Source organism: Nannobrachium achirus (genome assembly GCF_963921795.1).
Source record: "Nannobrachium achirus genome assembly, chromosome: 3".
Taxonomy (NCBI): Eukaryota; Metazoa; Chordata; class Actinopteri; order Myctophiformes; family Myctophidae; genus Nannobrachium; species Nannobrachium achirus.
Genome location: NC_137812.1, coordinates 23,407,090 through 23,426,278, shown reverse-complemented (window position 1 = coordinate 23,426,278; position 19,189 = coordinate 23,407,090). Strand labels below are relative to the sequence as shown.

General features: G+C 42.7%; 2 protein-coding genes across 2 annotated transcripts in view; both read right to left on the bottom strand.

Annotated features, from left to right (window-relative positions):
- LOC308281527 (extracellular calcium-sensing receptor-like) overlaps window positions 1-15,711 on the bottom strand; it is a gene marked incomplete at both ends in the record, with an annotated part of 71,569 nt that extends 55,858 nt beyond the window's left edge. The window contains one exon of the mRNA XM_080721745.1: window positions 15,470-15,711. Coding sequence (XP_080577871.1) covers window positions 15,470-15,711 — 242 coding nt within the window. The remainder of the gene's footprint in view (window positions 1-15,469) is intronic.
- On the bottom strand, window positions 57-14,995 carry LOC308281528 (extracellular calcium-sensing receptor-like; the record flags this gene model as incomplete). Its single annotated transcript, XM_080721746.1, has 5 exons — window positions 57-967; window positions 1,058-1,181; window positions 2,932-3,159; window positions 3,896-4,171; window positions 14,900-14,995. The coding sequence occupies 5 exons, from the start codon at window positions 14,993-14,995 to the stop codon at window positions 57-59; spliced, it is 1,635 nt and encodes a 544-aa protein (XP_080577872.1).
- Window positions 15,712-19,189: the final 3,478 nt, after the last annotated feature.

The window sequence follows — 19,189 nt, the reverse complement described above, 5'->3', positions numbered from 1 at the left end:
ACGTTAAAATGCTAATGCTAATTTTATATAATAATTGCGGTGCGAAATAATTGCTGCTATTTCGTGCCGGCTCGACCCATAATGGACTTCTTAGTGTTTCTCTCAGGTCTTAGCAGGATGTTATAACACTTTGGGCCAAACAGAGGCACCAAAAGGCCAAAACTAGATGCTAAAATAGCAAATACCTCCACTGCATCTGCATATTTGCCTGGAGAGCTGATATACGCTGGGACGAAGGCTATCCACACGGCACAGAAGATCAACATGCTGAAAGTGATGAACTTGGCTTCGTTGAAGTTGTCTGGAAGATTCCTGGCCATGAATGCTAAGAGGAAACTTAGGAGTGCCAGTAAACCAATATAACCCAGCAACACTGCAAAACCAACTGTTGATCCCACGGCACATTCATAGACTATCTTATCACTGTGGAGCAGAGTGTTTTTATGAGGAGCTGGTGACGCAGTCATAAGCCAGGCGATGCAGATTATTCCCTGGATGGAAATAAGGACCAGAACCGTTCCTCTCTGCTGCATGGCACCAAACCACTTCATGATGTCTGCTCCTCCAGGCTTGGAGGCCTTGAACACGGCCAACACCACCATAGTCTTTACCAGAATACACGATACAGACATTACAAAACTGATCCCAAACGCTGCATGCCTCAGCTGACACGTCCGGAGCTTGGGACGTCCAATGAACAGAAGTGAGCACATGAAGCATAGCATGAGTGACGTCAAAAGTTGGAAGCTAAGCTCTGAGTTGTTGGCGCGCACCATGGGTGTGTCTTTGTGATAGATGAAGATTCCCAGGACAATGGCACAGGTAAGTGTGCCTAGCAATGAGATGGTGGTCAAGGAGATCCCCAGGGCCTCGTGGTAGGAGAGGAACTCCATGCTCTTGGGGACACAGTGGTCACGCTGGGGACTGGACCAGAAGTCCTCTGGACAGCTGGTGCACTCTGTAGAGTCTAACAAAGAGGGCAAGATTAAAGGGACAGACAAGTATACAGTTACTATTTACTGTAGTAAGATAAGCTACTGTAGCTACATAAACCTACCAGTCTCATTGCTGATCTCTCCCTCAGAACAAGCGATGCAGTCAAAGCAACAGACAGGTTCTCCTTTCCTTCTGGCCAAACGGGTTCCAGGGGAACAGCTCTCACTGCACACTGACCGAGGAGGCTACAGACAATATTAATTAGTGTGGTTGCCCAGACTATAGTACTTGTCCGACTTTATTATTCTTTCCATCCTTCTTTCTGGATAAACTTTATTTTGCCGCGCCACTCCTCCCACTGTTTTGGTGGCATGCACTTTGCCGGGCCATATATCAAATTGGACAGGCTTCATCTGGACTCGTCTGCTTGCATTTTGCTAATAATTTATATCAAAACATTTCCCAAATATGAAGATGACTGACATCATAGATGTCTCCCGCACTGGCGCCTATTCAATGGAGCTAGGGGGTGAAAGTGCTCCCCCTATCGGCCATTGCTAGTACACAACAATAAGCAATAATAAATAACATAATAATATAATGAACGTCACCTGTGGCCGGCTGCCCTTCTGACAACACACACACACACGCGCACGCAAGCCAAGCACAGACTAACACATAAATGTTATCCGTTCAACACCATCGTGCAACGAAAAATAAAAACAAATCAATATATGATGGAAGTTGTAACACTGTTGTCAACAATCTCTTCCCATTGTGATGATAATATGAATTCACTTTGACAATTTTTGGGGTGATCTGTTTAACTCTTTGACTTTTCTACTCTCTCTCCACTGAACACTGCTGCTGCTGCTGCCGCTGCGTCCTGATTTATGATTAGTCGTATCTGCTAGGGCCACCTTAAGACACCCTACCCGACCCGTGGTTAAAAAGGTTGTTAAAAGGGATAAAACTTAAAAAAAGTACGTGTTATATTTTGTTTACAAAATTTAAATTCATAGTAGCTCACCATTTAATTCATTGGGAGTTTATTTTAGTTTTGTTAAAAATAGTCAAACCAGACACATTTAATTTGGGGTTAACAAATGATCAGAGGAAGCCGGATCCCATATCTCACCCTAAACTGTGCTTGACAAAGTTAGCCACACCTGGTCTGCATAATGTTGGAGATGTTTGATAAGGACTGTATAAGTACTGTGGGTTTGTCTCATTCGCCCCTGGGGCATCAGCCAGGACACATTCGACAGGAGAGTGAAGATGGTTTTATGGCAGCTTTACTGGAGTGGTAGGCACAGGTAGGCATACAGACATAGGTTGCAGAATAGATGTGTAGGGTAGACAGTACTGAGTGCGGTTAATCGTCAGGGACTCACACAGGCACGTCAGTGCTGTACAATAATAAAGTTTGTAGACGAGCGAATGTACCATCTGGCTGGCATTCACCGCTACGCATGAAATGAGAGAGAGAGAGCCATAATGCATTGCGTCTTAAGGTGAATAACGCTCACCATTCTTAATGTGGTAATAATTAGGGTGGTCAGTTCGATACACTTGGAGCCTTTTTAACATAACATGATGACATAACATGATAAACAGGGATAAACATATATGAGCATAAAAGGGACAAGGACAGGATGGTTAGCACCACTCAAATAGAGACATGGACGGACAGATACAGAGATATCCATATGGGCACGAAAGGGACAAATGGTAAGACAAAATACATTTCCCAGCGGATTCCTCGTGACAAGTGTCAGGGCAACCACACTTGCAATTTCCCAGAATTGCATCTTTCTAGTTAATCGCTGTCCGACCTAAAAGACATACTGTGGAAGGAAAGGAAGCCGGCAAGCTTATTTGGAATCCTTTCCTTAATGGAAGGGGTCATTAAATAACAGATTAAAAGTTCAATAAGAACAATACAAAATAATACATTCACATTATGAGCTCAACATTTTAGAAAGCCAAAGAGACCTTTGTAGATTCAAAGCTCCAGAAGATTCTGTCTTCATCAAGGATGAGTTCTATCCCAGCGGAGGCTGACTTCTTGACCACACCTACATTCTGAACTTTTACACTTCCATCAAGAAGCCACTCCCAGTTCATGACATCAAAGATTGGTGAAGCGTCACCATTCTCATCAAATGATACATGATCACCAAATGATGTGGTGAAGTTGACCTTTTCCAGATAATACATGAGCTAGAAATGGTGAGTAAAATTATGAATATCGAAACTACTGAAGATCAAGACAATATGAACAGAACTTTGAGATGGACTGTTGCTGTATTTGCTTGGGTACTTGTGCTGTGTGCTGAAAAATAAAAAGAATAAACTGCACTGGCATACTGCAGTGACAATGACCTCTTCCAAGTCTATGAAAGGGGCCTTAAATAATTTGGCCAATATGAAAAAGTGGCCATTTCTTCATTATGAAAAACATTCTCTTCTCATCTCAGCATGCATCCGAATAAAAACTATGTTTATTGCCACCGAAGTATACCATGAGAAATTTCGCAGCTTCGTGTCAGTCAGTCAGTCAGTCAGTCAGTACGTACACATTTTTGCAGTCGGTCAGTCCTATTGGTTGGTTCCCTTGTCACTGTATATATATATATATACCCTACTATGTCAAGTTCTACCAATGTCATGAGACTCCAACCAGAAACAATGGAGTTTAATCAATGACGGTTTTCAGGACGGCTCCGCCGGCGACGGGTTCCCACCCCTTTTACTGAACCCTTTGTTTCCCAAGGTGACGCATCACGTTGTAGACACTTGATGGAAGTGTCTGTAGTTTCTGCCGTAGTAGGAAGGGCTGCGACAGCAAGCAGGTTTCTATCGGGCACTGATTTATTACCGGTTGCCGGAGCGGACTGCTGTAGCCATCCTTGCTTAAAGTCCCTATTAACAAGTAAACCGTGACTTCATATCACACCTGCCATGGCTGTAGTGTCTGCAAACTGGCACAGCTGTGCTCAGTGAAAGGCCCTCTTCCTGGCACACATTGCAACATGTCATGCAGGGCATGGGCCAGAGCATACACAGCCTTGTACACATTATACTCTATCCTGAGTTCAGACACATCCAGAAATGACGTTGCCTCTGTTCCAAGGTCCTCTTGTCCAGTACACACCTTTCCACCATCATCCACCGACCCTGAAGGAAGGGGTGCAAATTTACACTGAAATGTGTTCTCCCAAAACTGCCTCACCTACGGAAACACAGATAAATTACATTAAGATATTAATCACTTTGTATATTCATTCACCACAATGAAATTGCAGCATGAATACTAAATAATAAAAAAGACAGACTATGGTATTTTGATGTCTGCTGTCAGGATCACTGTCAGGATGTGTTTTTGACAAGAAGTCCTTGAGACCTGGTATCTCTCCATGACGGATGACACCACCCAGGGTGCTTCTCAGGTATGGCATGTAGCGAGGTGAGTGGAGATTAGGCTCTCTTATCCAGCCCAAACCGGCAATCCATTGCAGACCTGTCACATTCTGCTTTACCACCTGTTGATTATATTATGTCACAGTACATTTTAGGAAACCAGTACAAGTGGGAAAGCCCAGCAGGCCAGGGGATAGCCGTGCCGAACGGGAAGGGAATGTGGCCGGGGCGCCAGGCGAGCGAGCGGGCTGTCCCGGCACAAAAAATAAATAAAAACGATAACGCTTGTTTGTTTCCCCTCCATGGGCCTAGATTAAAAGTTACAAAAAAGAACGGGCGCTCCTCAATCCACTTTTCTCACTTGTACTGGTTTCCAACTTATGTTCATAAATGGAGGGATATCTTCAGTTCAATACAACTACTTTCTGATTCTTTCTTATAGTTATGAATCCCTAAATTAACACAACATTGCATAACACAAACCTCCTCCATCAGATCAACTATATAGCTCCCATATCCATATGCAATGACCACACGAGCTGTGGATGTCTTCATCGCAGTGACAATCCTCTGCAGTTCAGCTGGGTCGTGGTCCCAAGGCAGAGCCTCAAAATAAGCAAGACAACCCATACCCGACTGGGCCAGCTCAGACTGGAAGATTTGGGCAGCATCGCGGCCATAATCATCATCAATAAACACCACTCCAACCCAAGTCCACTCAAACCGCCTCATAATCTGGAGCGTAGCTTCCATCTGATTGAATAAAGAATGGAATCACTTTGGCTTTTCACATACATTGGTGGAAAGTACTGTATATTTATACAAATGCAGTTAAGTACAGTTTTGGAATACTTCAAAGTGTTTTCAATTTTTCAATATTCTTTTCTCACGACATATCAGAGGCAAATATTGTACTTTTTCTACAATTACTTTTAAACTTTAGTTACTAGTTAGCTGGTTTTGATTATTATTACCAAACATACATTAAACATTTTACTCAAGTACATTTTGAATTCCAGACTTTTACTTGTAACAGAGTAGGCCTATTTCTATATTGCAGTATTGATAAGTAAAAGTACTTAAAAGAGTACTTCACCACTTTTCAACCTATCTTCATATAATTGGTCCTCGCTAAAAAATTGCTTTTCTTTTTTTCTTTTTTCTTTTTTTTTCTCATTGGAGGGTTGTGGGCAGGTCAGAAACCCATCGTCTTTTGACATCATCGATTATGAATCCAAGCTAATAGAAAATGCAGGATTTCTACTCTTGAAAAGTTGCAATGTTAAAGTGTAAGCCATTGTTCTTGCAATAATAAAAATCGAAATATTATTTTCAAAAATATTGTTTTTTTTTTTTTTTTTTGAAAATGATGATGTCACAAGACGATGGATTTCGGAACTTCCCACAGCTCTCCTAAGAGACTTGGACAGAGTAGAAAAAAAATGTTCTATTTTTATTATGAACATTAGTGAGGACCTATTATGAAGATGGGTTGAAAAGTGGCAAAGTCCTCCTTTAAGTAAAGAATCCGAGTACTTTTTCCACCACTGGAAGAGAGGTAGTGTGTTGACTGCAGCTCATTGAGTAGCTACTACTTAACACTAAAGGACTAGTCTGGATTCAATTGAAGTATTAAGATAATGATAATGATAAACATCATCTTCAACAACTAAGTAGCCCACTTCAAGATCAAGGTCAGGTTCCCAAACTGGGCAATTTATGCTACAGGCTGCAGCAGATAATACAAACTCTACAACACAGTACACATAGCCTAAATGAACTTACTTTACTGCTCTTTTCATGAAAATTTCCTGCAAATGCATTTTTTTCCACAGATTTTCTTTCCCTGTTTTGCCTTTCAAATTTGTATGGAGAATGGAGTGTATTTTTGCAGAAATTCGCATGCTAGAAATCACTCGATTCCCATTGAAAAGGGAATAGGTAGATTTAAACGTCAAAGTCAGAGAAGCTCAATGTTCTGCACTGCAAATCCCCTGAACATCTACTGTCTTGCCAATGGCAGGACATGTGAAGTTTTGAATTGGCACTTCTGTAGACATGGTCACAAGTGTAAGTAAAACTAGACCAGGTCAACCTGGTTGTGCCAGACCCCCTGTCTGTCATCATCATTTATGACATCATGCCTTTTGTAGGCATGTCATCATCATGTCATCATCATATATACCCTTTATATAGAAAAGGGACAGACCGACATTTGCTTATGTAGGCCTACCCATTTCATGGGTCTGGCAACTAGACCAGGTCAACCTGGTTGTGCCAGACCCCCTGTCTGTCATCATCATTTATGACATCATGCCTTTTGTAGGCATGTCATCATCATGTCATCATCATATATACCCTTTATATAGAAAACCCGGACAGACAGACCGACATTTGCTTATGTAGGCCTACCCATTTCATGGGTCTGGCAATAAGAACAACCACTCTCCCTCCCACCCACCCACATCCATAATTATGGAAGTAGACCACGACCATATTGCACCATAGCAAACAATCCTTTAATCTCCTTTAATGTCTAAATGTCTAATGATTCTCATTTGATGCTGTCAATAAAGACCTTATTCGGCTCCAGCAGTAATACTCACAAGCAAAATGAGAGGTGAAATGCAATCTCAGTTACACTCACTAGAGACTCACTAGCGTGTGGAAAATGAACTAGTTCGTACTGACTGTATAGATACATTATTTGTTTACAAACATTGAGACTGAACGCACAGGTTACTCTTTCATGTAATCATTTCCGACAGATCCCCAGAACCTGTTGTTTCGGTGCCGAACTGCGCTCGCATACTGGTTCTTATCAGTGTAATGTTGTCTGATAAGGGGTCTATACCAGGGGGGCCCACACTTTTTTGATTTGAGAACTACTTTTAAAATGACCAGCTCAACATGATCTATCCACCCAAAAATGTTTTACTTGAGGCGGCTTTGGAATAGTGGCATTGGCATTACATTATAAGACAAACTCACTTGATAAGGGAAAAAAAAGTCTTCGTCCCATTCTGTATTGAAGCGGTAGGTTTTAAGGTTCCTTAGAATGCTACTGACTCTTGAAAACACACCGTTGCATTAGAGGGTTTGCCTACTTTAGTGTGTTTAGAAGCCGGGAAGGGAGCTGACTATATATATATATATATTAGGGGTATGTCATTTGGGCACCCCTGGTCTATACCAACAGCATTGTTGTGTGTGTGTGTAGCAGTTCACCTGGAAAACATTACTTGGGATTGTTCTAAAGAAGGAGGTGTAGCTGTCACAGGTTCAATGAATAGGGTCCACGCCTCATACAGATGTCTTTCAGGTTTTTTAATGTCACAAAACTCCTCCAATCTCCTCCAACAGACATAGACACCATGACACCGTGAAAACTATAAGAAAATAAAACATACAGTACATTTGAGTCCATAATCATTGTGAAGCAGTCCTCTCTGATCAGTCCACACAGCTGCATTAATTATACAAATGCAGTTTCTCTGGCAAAGTATACGTTTTACAATAATACAGAAATCAATCACATATCAATGCAAGACACAATAAAGAGCATTTACCGTGTGCGCCTTTGAACCATGTGCAGAATCTGTAGCAATGTTAATATTTCTCTCTCTCTTTCTCTGTTTCTCTCTGGAGTTTTCTGCGTGGCTTCTCTCTGTAACTCTGCTTTGATCTGACAGGCTTCACTCTGACCAGGTGTAACTCTGTGCGCTAATTACCGTACACCCTCTTGATGACAGGCACATCAGTTTTTACCTTAGATCCATGTGATATATAACCATTTTAACATATTTATTTGTACTTTTTAATACCAATTATTTATCATGAAATTACCTTTTTAATCCCATTGTGCACATGAATTATAAACCAAACCAAACACATATTTATATTAATTAAGTCACTGTCTTGACCTCTGGGACAGTTACACTCCCACCAAATTACTGTAATTTAGGATGAACTTGTGTAATAAATTCAGTAATTTCTCAACCAGTCTTTAACTCTTGACTCAAAACCTTTGACCTTCAGGTACAATGAAATCTTTTTAACACTTCACACAGGTAAGTATTCGTTACACCATCATAAACATTGTTTCACATTATACCCATTTCTTTTCACTCATCAATAGGAACTCAAGTAAATATTTACAGATTAGTTCAATCAGACCTCATATTAGTGAAAAGAACCTTTAGCCAATACCCCTTTGGCACTTTTCTAGGAAGGGGAATAGGACCTCTAGGGGGTCGAACACAGATACTACAGTAGTGCGCATTCCACTCTGTGTTACTGGTTTCTCATCCGAAGTGACTTCTAAGGAGAATGTGTCCTTGTTCACACTCTGTTTGACTCCCACCATAGCTTGGGTAGGCGGCTTGTCATAATCTACATCTTGAACTCTAATGGCTTGCTCAGGACTTGACTCCAACACCTCTCTGTTGTTGGACATGAACTTGAGAAAATGTAACCTCCCATTCTCAGGTTCCTCTTTTTTGTCTTTATGTGCATGTATTTGCACGTTGTGTTTCCTTTCCTCTTCAGGTTCTGGTACCACTTTGTGAGTGCAATGGGTCTCTTTCTTTGAGACTTCCATCTCCTCTTCCAGACTCTTGTTCTCTGTGTCTCTGTCGTCCTTTGTGTTTGTCTCTCTGTTTTTCTCTGTGTCAAGAGCTCTGGTGACAGCAGTTGCTGTCTTTTGAGGCAGTTCCTTGACTATGATCTGATGACACAGGCTAGTCACCTCTGTTGACCTTTCTTCCTGCGGTGCACTGCCAACGATGCTCCATCCCAAGATTGTCCGTACAGCATACGGCTCGTTGCTACCTCCTGTGACTACTTTTCGTGGCGCCAGTGCTTTAGGGCAGTCGAACCCTATCAACAACCCCACCTTGATGGTGTTGATCATCTCTGACATATCTTTTGCTATATCTTTCAAATGCTCCCACCTTCTGGCTGTCTCTACGGTAGGAATTTGGGAGCGTTCATGTGGGATAAAGTCCCTGGTGTAGACAGGTGGCAAGTCCACATAACCACATGTGTTATGTGGTCTAACTCTTAGCCCACTCACTTTCTCAGTGTAAATGATGGCGTCTTTTCCCATCATTGTGGTAAGCTTTAACTTGACAGGTTCTCTTACTAACCCCATATTGCCTAACACTTCCTTGTCTACAAAGGTGTTGCTACTCTGGGTGTCTAGTAGGGCATATACTAGTGTCCTTGTTTTAGGATTGGTGGTTGTGGAAAGCCATACAGGTACTATCATGGATGTGCTCCCACCATCACCACTGTTTACAAAGCAAGAAAGAGAAGAAGTACTTGCTTCTACTTGCTCATCCTGAGAAGATGTATTGTCCTTAACAGGACGGTCTTCATGAAGGGGTGTCGGATGATTTCTCTTACATATGTTACAAGTAGCTTTTTTCTTGCAATCTTTTGACTTGTGTCCTCTTCTTAGACAGCCGAAACATAGGTTATTGTCTTGAATGAACTTTTTCTTGTCCTCAGCAGACTTGTCACAGAATGTCTTGCATTTGTAGATGAAGTGGCTCTCTCCACAGCATATACATTTGATTGTGTTCGAGGATGCTTTTGCTTCCTCCTCTCCGGAAGCCTCCTCTGAACCACTCTCCTCTGTTTTTGGCTTATCTCTGGTACTTAGGTTTGTGACAAACACATTTGCCTTTGGGCGCTTAATTTCTCTCGATTGCCTCTCTTCATTAGGCTTCAGTGCATGAAGTGAGGATACTGGGTTGCACGCAATGTATGCTTCTTGTGCAATAAACTCTGCAAATTCCTTGAAACCAGGGTATTCCTCATTTTCTTTTAGGCTTTTAGAGACCATTCGATTCCAACGAGAGGTCACCCAGTCAGGAAGCTTTTGAAGCATCTCTTGATTCTTTTCACATATGTTGAGCACTTCAAGCCCCTTCACATGTGGCATGGCATTGCTGCAAGCTTTAAGAAAATCACCAAACTCTCTCAATTTAATTGCCTCTCGTGAACCAATCTTTGGCCAGTTCTTCAGTTTGTCACTGAAGGCTCGCTGGATTATGAATGGGTGGCCATAGCGCTCATTCAATGCCTCCCAGGCCTGGTCGTAGGCTTCCTCATCCTTTCTGAAGAAGCTTCCTTCCAACACGGATCGTGCCTCTCCACTGATATATTTTGATAAGTAAAAGAGCCTGTCTGCCATATTTGTGCAGCGGCGCTCAATCAACGCTTTGAAGCTCATGCTCCACTCTAGGAATTTCAACGGGTCGCCCGTGAAGATAGAAGGCTCAGGTGCAGGAAGTCTGGTAAGCACCATTGTGTCATGAAGGGCTTGTACTAATGACACTTCGTTGTTTGTACTGTTTGATTGTACTTTATCTTTACATAATATTTTACTTTTTATTTCCATCTTAGGTACTGGATAAGGAATGATAACTTTACTCCGAACTGATCCACTTTTTATTTCCATCTTAGGTACTGGATGAGGAATGATAACTTTACTCCGAACTGATCCGTTATCACAACCTTCACTTTGGTCAGCTTCAGAGTATGCCTTAAGTTTGGCAGTTAGTACTTGTACATCCCTCTCATTTTCTAGCCGTTTAAGCTCTGCTTCCATCGCTTGTTGCTGCGCTGCTATATCTGCTGCCATAGCTTGTTGCTGCGCTGCCATATCTGCTGCCATAGCTTGTTGCTGCGCTGCCATATCTGCTGCCATAGCTTGTTGCTGCGCTGCCATATCTGCTGCCATAGCTTGTTGCTGCGCTGCCATAGCTTGTTTCTTTTCTGCCATGTCTTGTTTTTGCGCAGCAATGGCATCCTCCATCTGCATTTCTACCTGTTTTGCAGCCAATTCTGCTGCACAATCTACAATTTTTGCAGTGACACTTGGTCGTTCTGATCCATGCTTTGACAGCTGCTTACTAACAGTAGATTTAGATATTGTAGACTCTATTACAGACTGGGCGTATTCCTTTTTAAACACCTCATTGAGTCTTGCTAATTCTGCTTCATCATTAAACTCCGATCCCAATTCAGTCTGGCGTGTTTTAATCAAATCGATCAGGTCTCTTGTTAGGTCTACACAGCCATCGATTCTTCTCCTAATTTCAAAGGAGGGTGTTGACTGTGCTCGTATGTTATGATACGCATCTTTTAACCGTCCCTCTGACACTGCAACACGATCAATAAATTCAAGCAATTCACCATCAGAGCACTCATATTTCAGACTTGCCCGTGCAGTTCTCACATATCCTTTCCAAATTTCGTAGAGACCTTCAAATTTACCCTCCAGTTTGGATACTTCTTGCTGTTTTAGCTCCTGCATTTTTGGAGTTAACTTTCTCTCTCTACTAGATTTCCGTGTTCCGTCTTGTTTTGACGTGGATGCTGGCTCTCCTTGTGGGACTCTGAGTATTTCTAATTTAGCATGAATTTCACCTATTAGTGTCTCCAGCTTTTCTCTTTCTTCTTCATCATCTTCTGTTTTTAGCTGTTCTTTTAGTTCTTCATATTCTTTTTGAAGAGACTCAATCTTTGTCTCATCACCTTGTGGTTCTTCACCGTCAGAAGGCATGATGTAATTCAAAAAACAACTTGCAGTATATCAAAATGCACATAGAACCTTGTTGCAAATAATGAATGCAAACCCAAATACAATACTGTATATAGCTCACTCAAAATATTATACCTTGTGCACTCTTATACTCTGTTTTCAATATCTAAACTCTCAAACACAAACAACATTGCAATGAAATGTCAGAAAAACAGCAAAATAACAATTTACAGTCAGTAATTGTATAGAATCTCTTTTTCTTTTAAATTCTTCTTTGTAACTTTTATAGCTCTTTTATCTTTTTACTTTTCTTAATGGGGTGCATTGTCAAACCTTGACGTCTGGGATGATGATGCAACCTTGCTGCTTGTGTAGTGCTTCGATGACGCTGATGCGATGAAACAGTCCGCACGCAAAGTCTCTTGTTGACTGCAGCTGTAGACTGAACATGAACAATGCTGCCCTCCGTGGGTGGCACCGCGGTACTGCAGCTTCAATTCTTCAAAGCAGTCAGTTCTTTCCTCTCCGTCGGACCTTCTCTCCACGACACGATGATAGCGTTCTGTCGGTCGCTGTTCTTTCACCGTCACGTTGCCTTGTTCAAGTTCTCTCTGGGACAACGCTGGCGTGGAGTTTTGTCGTTCTCTCTTGGGGACCACGCTGGGCGTTACGTTTTCACTGTAGCTGTCACAGGTTCAATGAATAGGGTCCACGCCTCATACAGATGTCTTTCAGGTTTTTTAATGTCACAAAACTCCTCCAATCTCCTCCAACAGACATAGACACCATGACACCGTGAAAACTATAAGAAAATAAAACATACAGTACATTTGAGTCCATAATCATTGTGAAGCAGTCCTCTCTGATCAGTCCACACAGCTGCATTAATTATACAAATGCAGTTTCTCTGGCAAAGTATACGTTTTACAATAATACAGAAATCAATCACATATCAATGCAAGACACAATAAAGAGCATTTACCGTTTGCGCCTTTGAACCATGTGCAGAATCTGTAGCAATGTTAATATTTCTCTCTCTCTTTCTCTGTTTCTCTCTGGAGTTTTCTGCGTGGCTTCTCTCTGTAACTCTGCTTTGATCTGACAGGCTTCACTCTGACCAGGTGTAACTCTGTGCGCTAATTACCGTACACCCTCTTGATGACAGGCACATCAGTTTTTACCTTAGATCCATGTGATATATAACCATTTTAACATATTTATTTGTACTTTTTAATACCAATTATTTATCATGAAATTACCTTTTTAATCCCATTGTGCACATGAATTATAAACCAAACCAAACACATATTTATATTAATTAAGTCACTGTCTTGACCTCTGGGACAGTTACAGGAGGGGAACTGATTCCGGTCACTCAGACAGGAGCATGTGGCCCAGTAACTTATCTGAAAGAAGGCAGAAAACATCTGTTCTGTAATACACTAGTTACCAAACACGGGGTCACATTTTTATGGGTCACTACATTTTTTGTTTCCTACATTTTGTTTTTAGAAATTATTTTATTAAAAAAAATAAAAAAATGATTTTGATCAGTAATTTCATAAAGAAACAAAAGAAAAATCTAATCAATTCCATAAATTAGAAAACAAATGTGTTGTGAGATTGTAGATCTGCTGTTTGAACACCGTGACAATAGCCGGGGAGCCACTGTGCCAAAATGAGAGAAGACCTGTGATGTCATGACATACTCCAAATTTTAGTTTTTCCTATTAATTTGGTCAATAAGGTACGCAGAATGAGAGGCCTGCTCTGCCGGAAACATTGCGAAAAAAAGTTTCCCATTGACTTCACTATACTGGAAAAAACACACAAAAAAAATGTGCTTTAAGTAGCATGTGAGGGGTCAAACTAGGGGTTCTTCTTGATTCTGAAAACATTGCAAGCATTTGTTTTGCATGAAAAACATTCCTTGGGCTATATTTCAGCCTCTCAAACCTGTGAAAAGTGATGAGTCATCACTTTTCACCATTATTTTGGTCCGTTTTCTAGCCCAAGGAATGTTTTTCATGCAAAACAAATGCTTACAATGGATTCGGAATCATCAAGAACCCCTAGTTTGACCCCTCACATGCTACTTAAAGCATATTTATTTTGGTGTGTTTCTTTCCTGTATAGTGAAGTCGATGGGACAGTGATACAAATGGCCATAACTTTTTTTCGCAATGTTTCCGACAGAGCAGGCCTCTCATTCTGTGTACCTTAATGACCAAATTAATAGAAAAAACAAAAATAAAAAGTATGTCATGACATCACAGGTAAAACCCTATTCTTTGAGCTTTTGGGCCTGTGGCTCCCCGGCTACAAGCACTTGGAAATTATGAGTCAAGGCATTACATTTAGTTTGACCACAGATAAATATTATGAAAATACCCCATCTACTGTACAATGCACATCAGCTATTTTCTTTTTTCCTTTCTTTTTTCCTTCTTCTTTTTTGCCTGTTATATTATTTGACAATTTGGCCAATATTTGACCTGTTTTTACACTAATAAGTAGTTTGTTGATTACCTTTGATGCAGTAATGGTCTTTTTCATTCCGCTCCTTCATTAGGTTTAAAAAGGTCTTAATTAATATATTAGCAGATACAAGCTTTGTACTGTGGGCTTGTATAAATGCTATTTTATACAGGCAAATAAATCTAAAATGACAGAAATAATTTCCTGGTTCCATGTAATGTCTTTCATGCTGCAAAATACCAAATACATTATTTATCATAATTTAAATAATTAAATAACCAGATAGCAAACAAATCATACACAAAGTAGGTATGGTTAAAGGGAATTTAGGTATAGACAACTTACCATGGGCACTCTGTACAAACCTAATATTTTAGAAATCGCAATGGTGCTTTTTGAGAGAGCGTCGCCCACAATTCCAAGCACTGGGGGTGACCCGACACAGCTCTCGTCCAATTGAAACCTCTTATCTCTCCCACTGACCATTGACAACGCTGCGCGGAATGCTACTCTCAGCGTGAGACAGTTATCATAGAGACTGTATCCCAGAGTCACGTTGGACAGCAGGCTGGGGTTTCTGTTGATCTCACTGATGGCAAATGCCATGGTCTGTGCATGCCGGAACCCTCTCATGTCAAATCTAACACACAACATATCACTGTAACCTTGAATATGCATCTGTGTAGAAATATACAACTTCAACCAATCCTGTTTTGCTATATCATCAATTTATTTTGGGGCTTTTTATGCCCTTATTGATAGTGAAGTGAAGTCAGACAGGAAAGGGGGCCGAACCCGCAACACGCTATCAGGCTACAGTATTAGAGAAGAGTTCTCAACGGACCTGAAAATGAAGACCTGGCCCTAATTGGTAGGGTCGGGTTCGTAAAGACATTTGAGAACTCTATATTAGAGCCTAAGTGCCCGGACCGCTACGCCAGCTGTCCGGGCCTCTAATGTCAAATCTAACACACACACCATGCATGTAACACTGTAAATATTAAAGGGATTATGTCTCTTTGTAGAACTAATACACATCAAAACACGTTACCTATCGCCTTGCTTGCTATTGATACTCACCCATAGCAAGAGGGTTCCTGTGGCTCAGAGGTGAAAGACAGCTCGGGGAACACAGAGGAGAAGTGGATCAGAAATAAGCCACCCAGAACAACGTCACCAGCTTTGTGCATTCTGCTGAGATTAAACTGTGCCTGTAACTCACAAGAGGAGGAAGGTGAGGAAGATAGAGCAGAGAATGAAGAGAACAACGTCAAGGTCAACTGCATGTATGAGAGCAGGTGTGTGTCTAGAGAAGCCCTCATGACTTTCCTCCTCTGTCTACCCGTGACCCCTTTCTGAATCCACTGTCCAGTTGTTACGTTTTATACACAGTGCTGTACGTGCCACCCCCTGTGCTACCTATGCCACTACGTAATCTTTCAAATCACCCATCTGGGCAGAGGCTGTAAGAGGCAGGGCTTAAAGGAGTAGTTCACCCCTAAAATGACTTTTCTTTTCTATTGATTACTCAAAATGCATTTGGGTCCCCATGCGGAATCAATGAGGGTACATTTATTTTAATCAAATTTTTGTCTTAGGGATGCGACAAATACAAAAATAAATAATATAGCTGCAAGCAGCGATAAAGTGGCTAAGCAAGAAAAAGCAAAGAAAGCAGCAAGGAAAAAAAAGCAGGAGAAGTGGGAAAAGAAATCAAAGAAAAACTAAAAGCAGTGCTCTTCCGAGCACTAGGTCTCTGCCAGGTCAGGTAGGTTATTGTGGCCTCCTGGTGGTGCTATAATGGGCCAATGTGAAATGGGTGCCATGTGTTCTTGAACCTTTCACGGCAACCTTTTGTTTCAAAACAGTGTTTTACAAAAGTTGACCTGCTGGTGTCGCTATAACAGGCCAATGTGATAAGTGTGGTATTTGTTCCTTGACCTAGTGGGAATGTGCTGTGCGTGCAAGATTTCTCGCACATCGCAGGCTGTGTTCAGGATTTGAGGCATTTTGTTCAAAAAGGAGCAATCCTGCAAACTTTGGAATCCAATGTTAGCCAATTAGGATAGAATATGACATCGGAAAAATCATGCGTGATTACATCACTATAGAGATACTTTGTACTGATTCACGGATTTTTGGATAAAATCTGAAGGAGTAATATCAAAGAATGTGTTTTACATAAGTCAGCCTCCTGGTGGCACTATAAAAGGCAGATGTGATAAATGCAGGGCAAAGGTTTTTCCTGGCCTCTGGGAAGTTAGCATACAAAGTTTTACACTGATCGGTGGAGTTATAGGACAATAAACACAAATCGGCCTGTTATAGCACCACCAAGTTTAAAGTTATACCATGTAACTTTTTTTATAAAACAAATCTTAAAATTGTCCTAACTGTTAAATCGCTAAAGTTTTAGAACACCCACTCCGTTATTTTCAGCTTCTGAAGCCTTCTCTTTATGTTTTCTATGAGCCGTGAGGGGGGTAGAATTTCGCGGCAAAATGACGTAATCTGCATCATCTGTATACGTTGTGTATACGTTGGCCAATCACATCGCAGATCATACACACATGATACACTACCGGCCAATTACAGTGCATCTTGCGTCTTTTCAGGAAATAGCTTGCTTCAACAGCTTTGTTTACACTGGTCTAGAAGTCTAGCATGTAACTCCCCAACCGCTGCTCGTAGAGGCACACGAGACCCCTCTATAGATGCGTCTCGGAGAGGCGGACGCGGTGGTCTGAAGGCCCGGTTCAAGCCGAAAAACGGCCGAAAAAAGCAGACGCGACCGCGGTTTGCTATACTGCTACAGACCACTAGTTGAGCAACTTACACAGTATAGCTTTAAGAAATAAACCTTAGACCATGCAGGATACCAAGTTTCAAAATGAACAAAAAAGAAGGAAACAAAAAATAATTCAAGTCAAATCAAAGAACCCAAGTTACGTAACCTATAAGTTTCAATGCAACCAAAAACAATTTAATTGATTTCAACCCACAACAGGCAGCGCACAACAGTTCAATGAATGAACACCAAATAAATAAATAAATGTCTTGTGCCACAGGCTTTTAATAGTATGCGACCGGTCCTGGAACGCAAGCAACGCAACGCAACGCAACGCAACGCAACGCAACGCAACGCAACGCAACGCAATGTCAATAGCACTCCACCGAGGAATAGTGATGTGCACATAACATAGGCTTTTGAGCCGAGGTCATCCAAATCCATCCGCGCAAATTAATTAGAGAGAGAGAAACAAACACTCACACAGCTTGTTAGTGGGAAGTTTAACTTAGCTATACTTTGCAATATGCGTGAGGGATCTATGAAAGATATTCAACTTTTTAGCGCAGCGTGACCATAGAGGTAAGGTAATGACTAATGAGCGCGACGTGGCATGCAGTGATGTGGTTGCAGCTGTTTTGTTTTATTGTGGACTGTCTGGACATTGCCTCTGCTCCTCCAACGCAGATGCGATTCTCTCAGCTCCTCACCAACGTAAGTATTACATTCTCTTCTGCTTTCTCCACAGAGAAGTTATAATCGTTCCGAAGACAGCCGAAAGCGACAGCCTAGGTCCAGTCCAACGGCTTCGGGACTCTGCTTCTCTAGTCTTCGTTTTCCAGCGAATTATTTCACTGTTTGGTGCATTATTATTGTGCTAGCCTAGCCTGTTCCTAGCCTAGCCTAGCTTTAGCCGTTGCCCACTAGCCCTGCTAGCGTCTATGGCCTTTGTGTTGCTAACCTGCTTTTAGCTTACCGCTTGCTTGCTTGCTTGCCTCCTGCCACAGAGCCCCAGTGCTTCTCAGGTAAGACTGACGCTGACGATGGCTGCCTCCAGCCCCATCGCCATCTGCACCAAACCTGAGTGCAGCCATCCCCTGCGGGTCGGGCCGCGGCTGCTGCTCCTCCGGCCCACCCCGTGGCCGTGAGTGTTTCTTCGGATTCCTCCTCCTCGTGCTCCGAGGACGACGACAGCGAGGAGGAGGATGAGGGGGAATTCAACGACGACGAGGAGCAGGATCTCTCCTCGGCTCAGCAGCCGTCCGCCGCCGTCGCTCCCATGGAACAAGGGTTCCCTGTGATCTCCCTCCACCCTGAGGAAAATGACTCCCCCCTCCTCTCCTTCGCCTCCATTTCGGCTGTGGCCCTGTCCTCACATGGAGGCAATGAAGCTCGCGCCGCTCCCGGAGCTGCCGTGGCAGGCCTCGCTGCCACCCCGGGATCGGCTCCAGCGACCTCGACTCCCACTGATGCTGGGACGGGGACAGGCCTCGCTGCCCCCCCAGCCAGTGCTGGTGCTACGCCTGCGAGGGCCGCCATGTCGGACTCGCAGGCATCCACCCCCTCGGCAGTCGGTAGCTCACTTCTGTCACAGATGGCCCTGTCCACCCCCCCTGTGGGCCTCCTAGCAGCCTACGTGAAGCTGCTCCACAGCTCCCCCACTCCGCCTCCTGACCTCGACGTGAAAGCCGAGCTCAAGGCGGCCATGGACCTCCTAATAGAATTGAACTTCTACGCCGTGGCGTGGAACAGCAGGGCCATGGATCACCTGATGTCGCTGGAGGTATGCCACTGGTTAGACCCCATCGACTGGAAGAAAGACGGACCGGACAGGAAGGAGCTCAGTGACCTGCCCCACGCAGGGACCGAGCTCTTGGCGGGAGAGCTCCAGCTCTTCCAGGCCCGCGCCGCCGCCAGGAGAGAGACAAGAGAGCTGGTGGTCAAGGCTGTCCCCATGCCCCCACCGGCTGCCCCCTCCACGCCCAAGAAACAGCGGACACATCGCTCTTCCT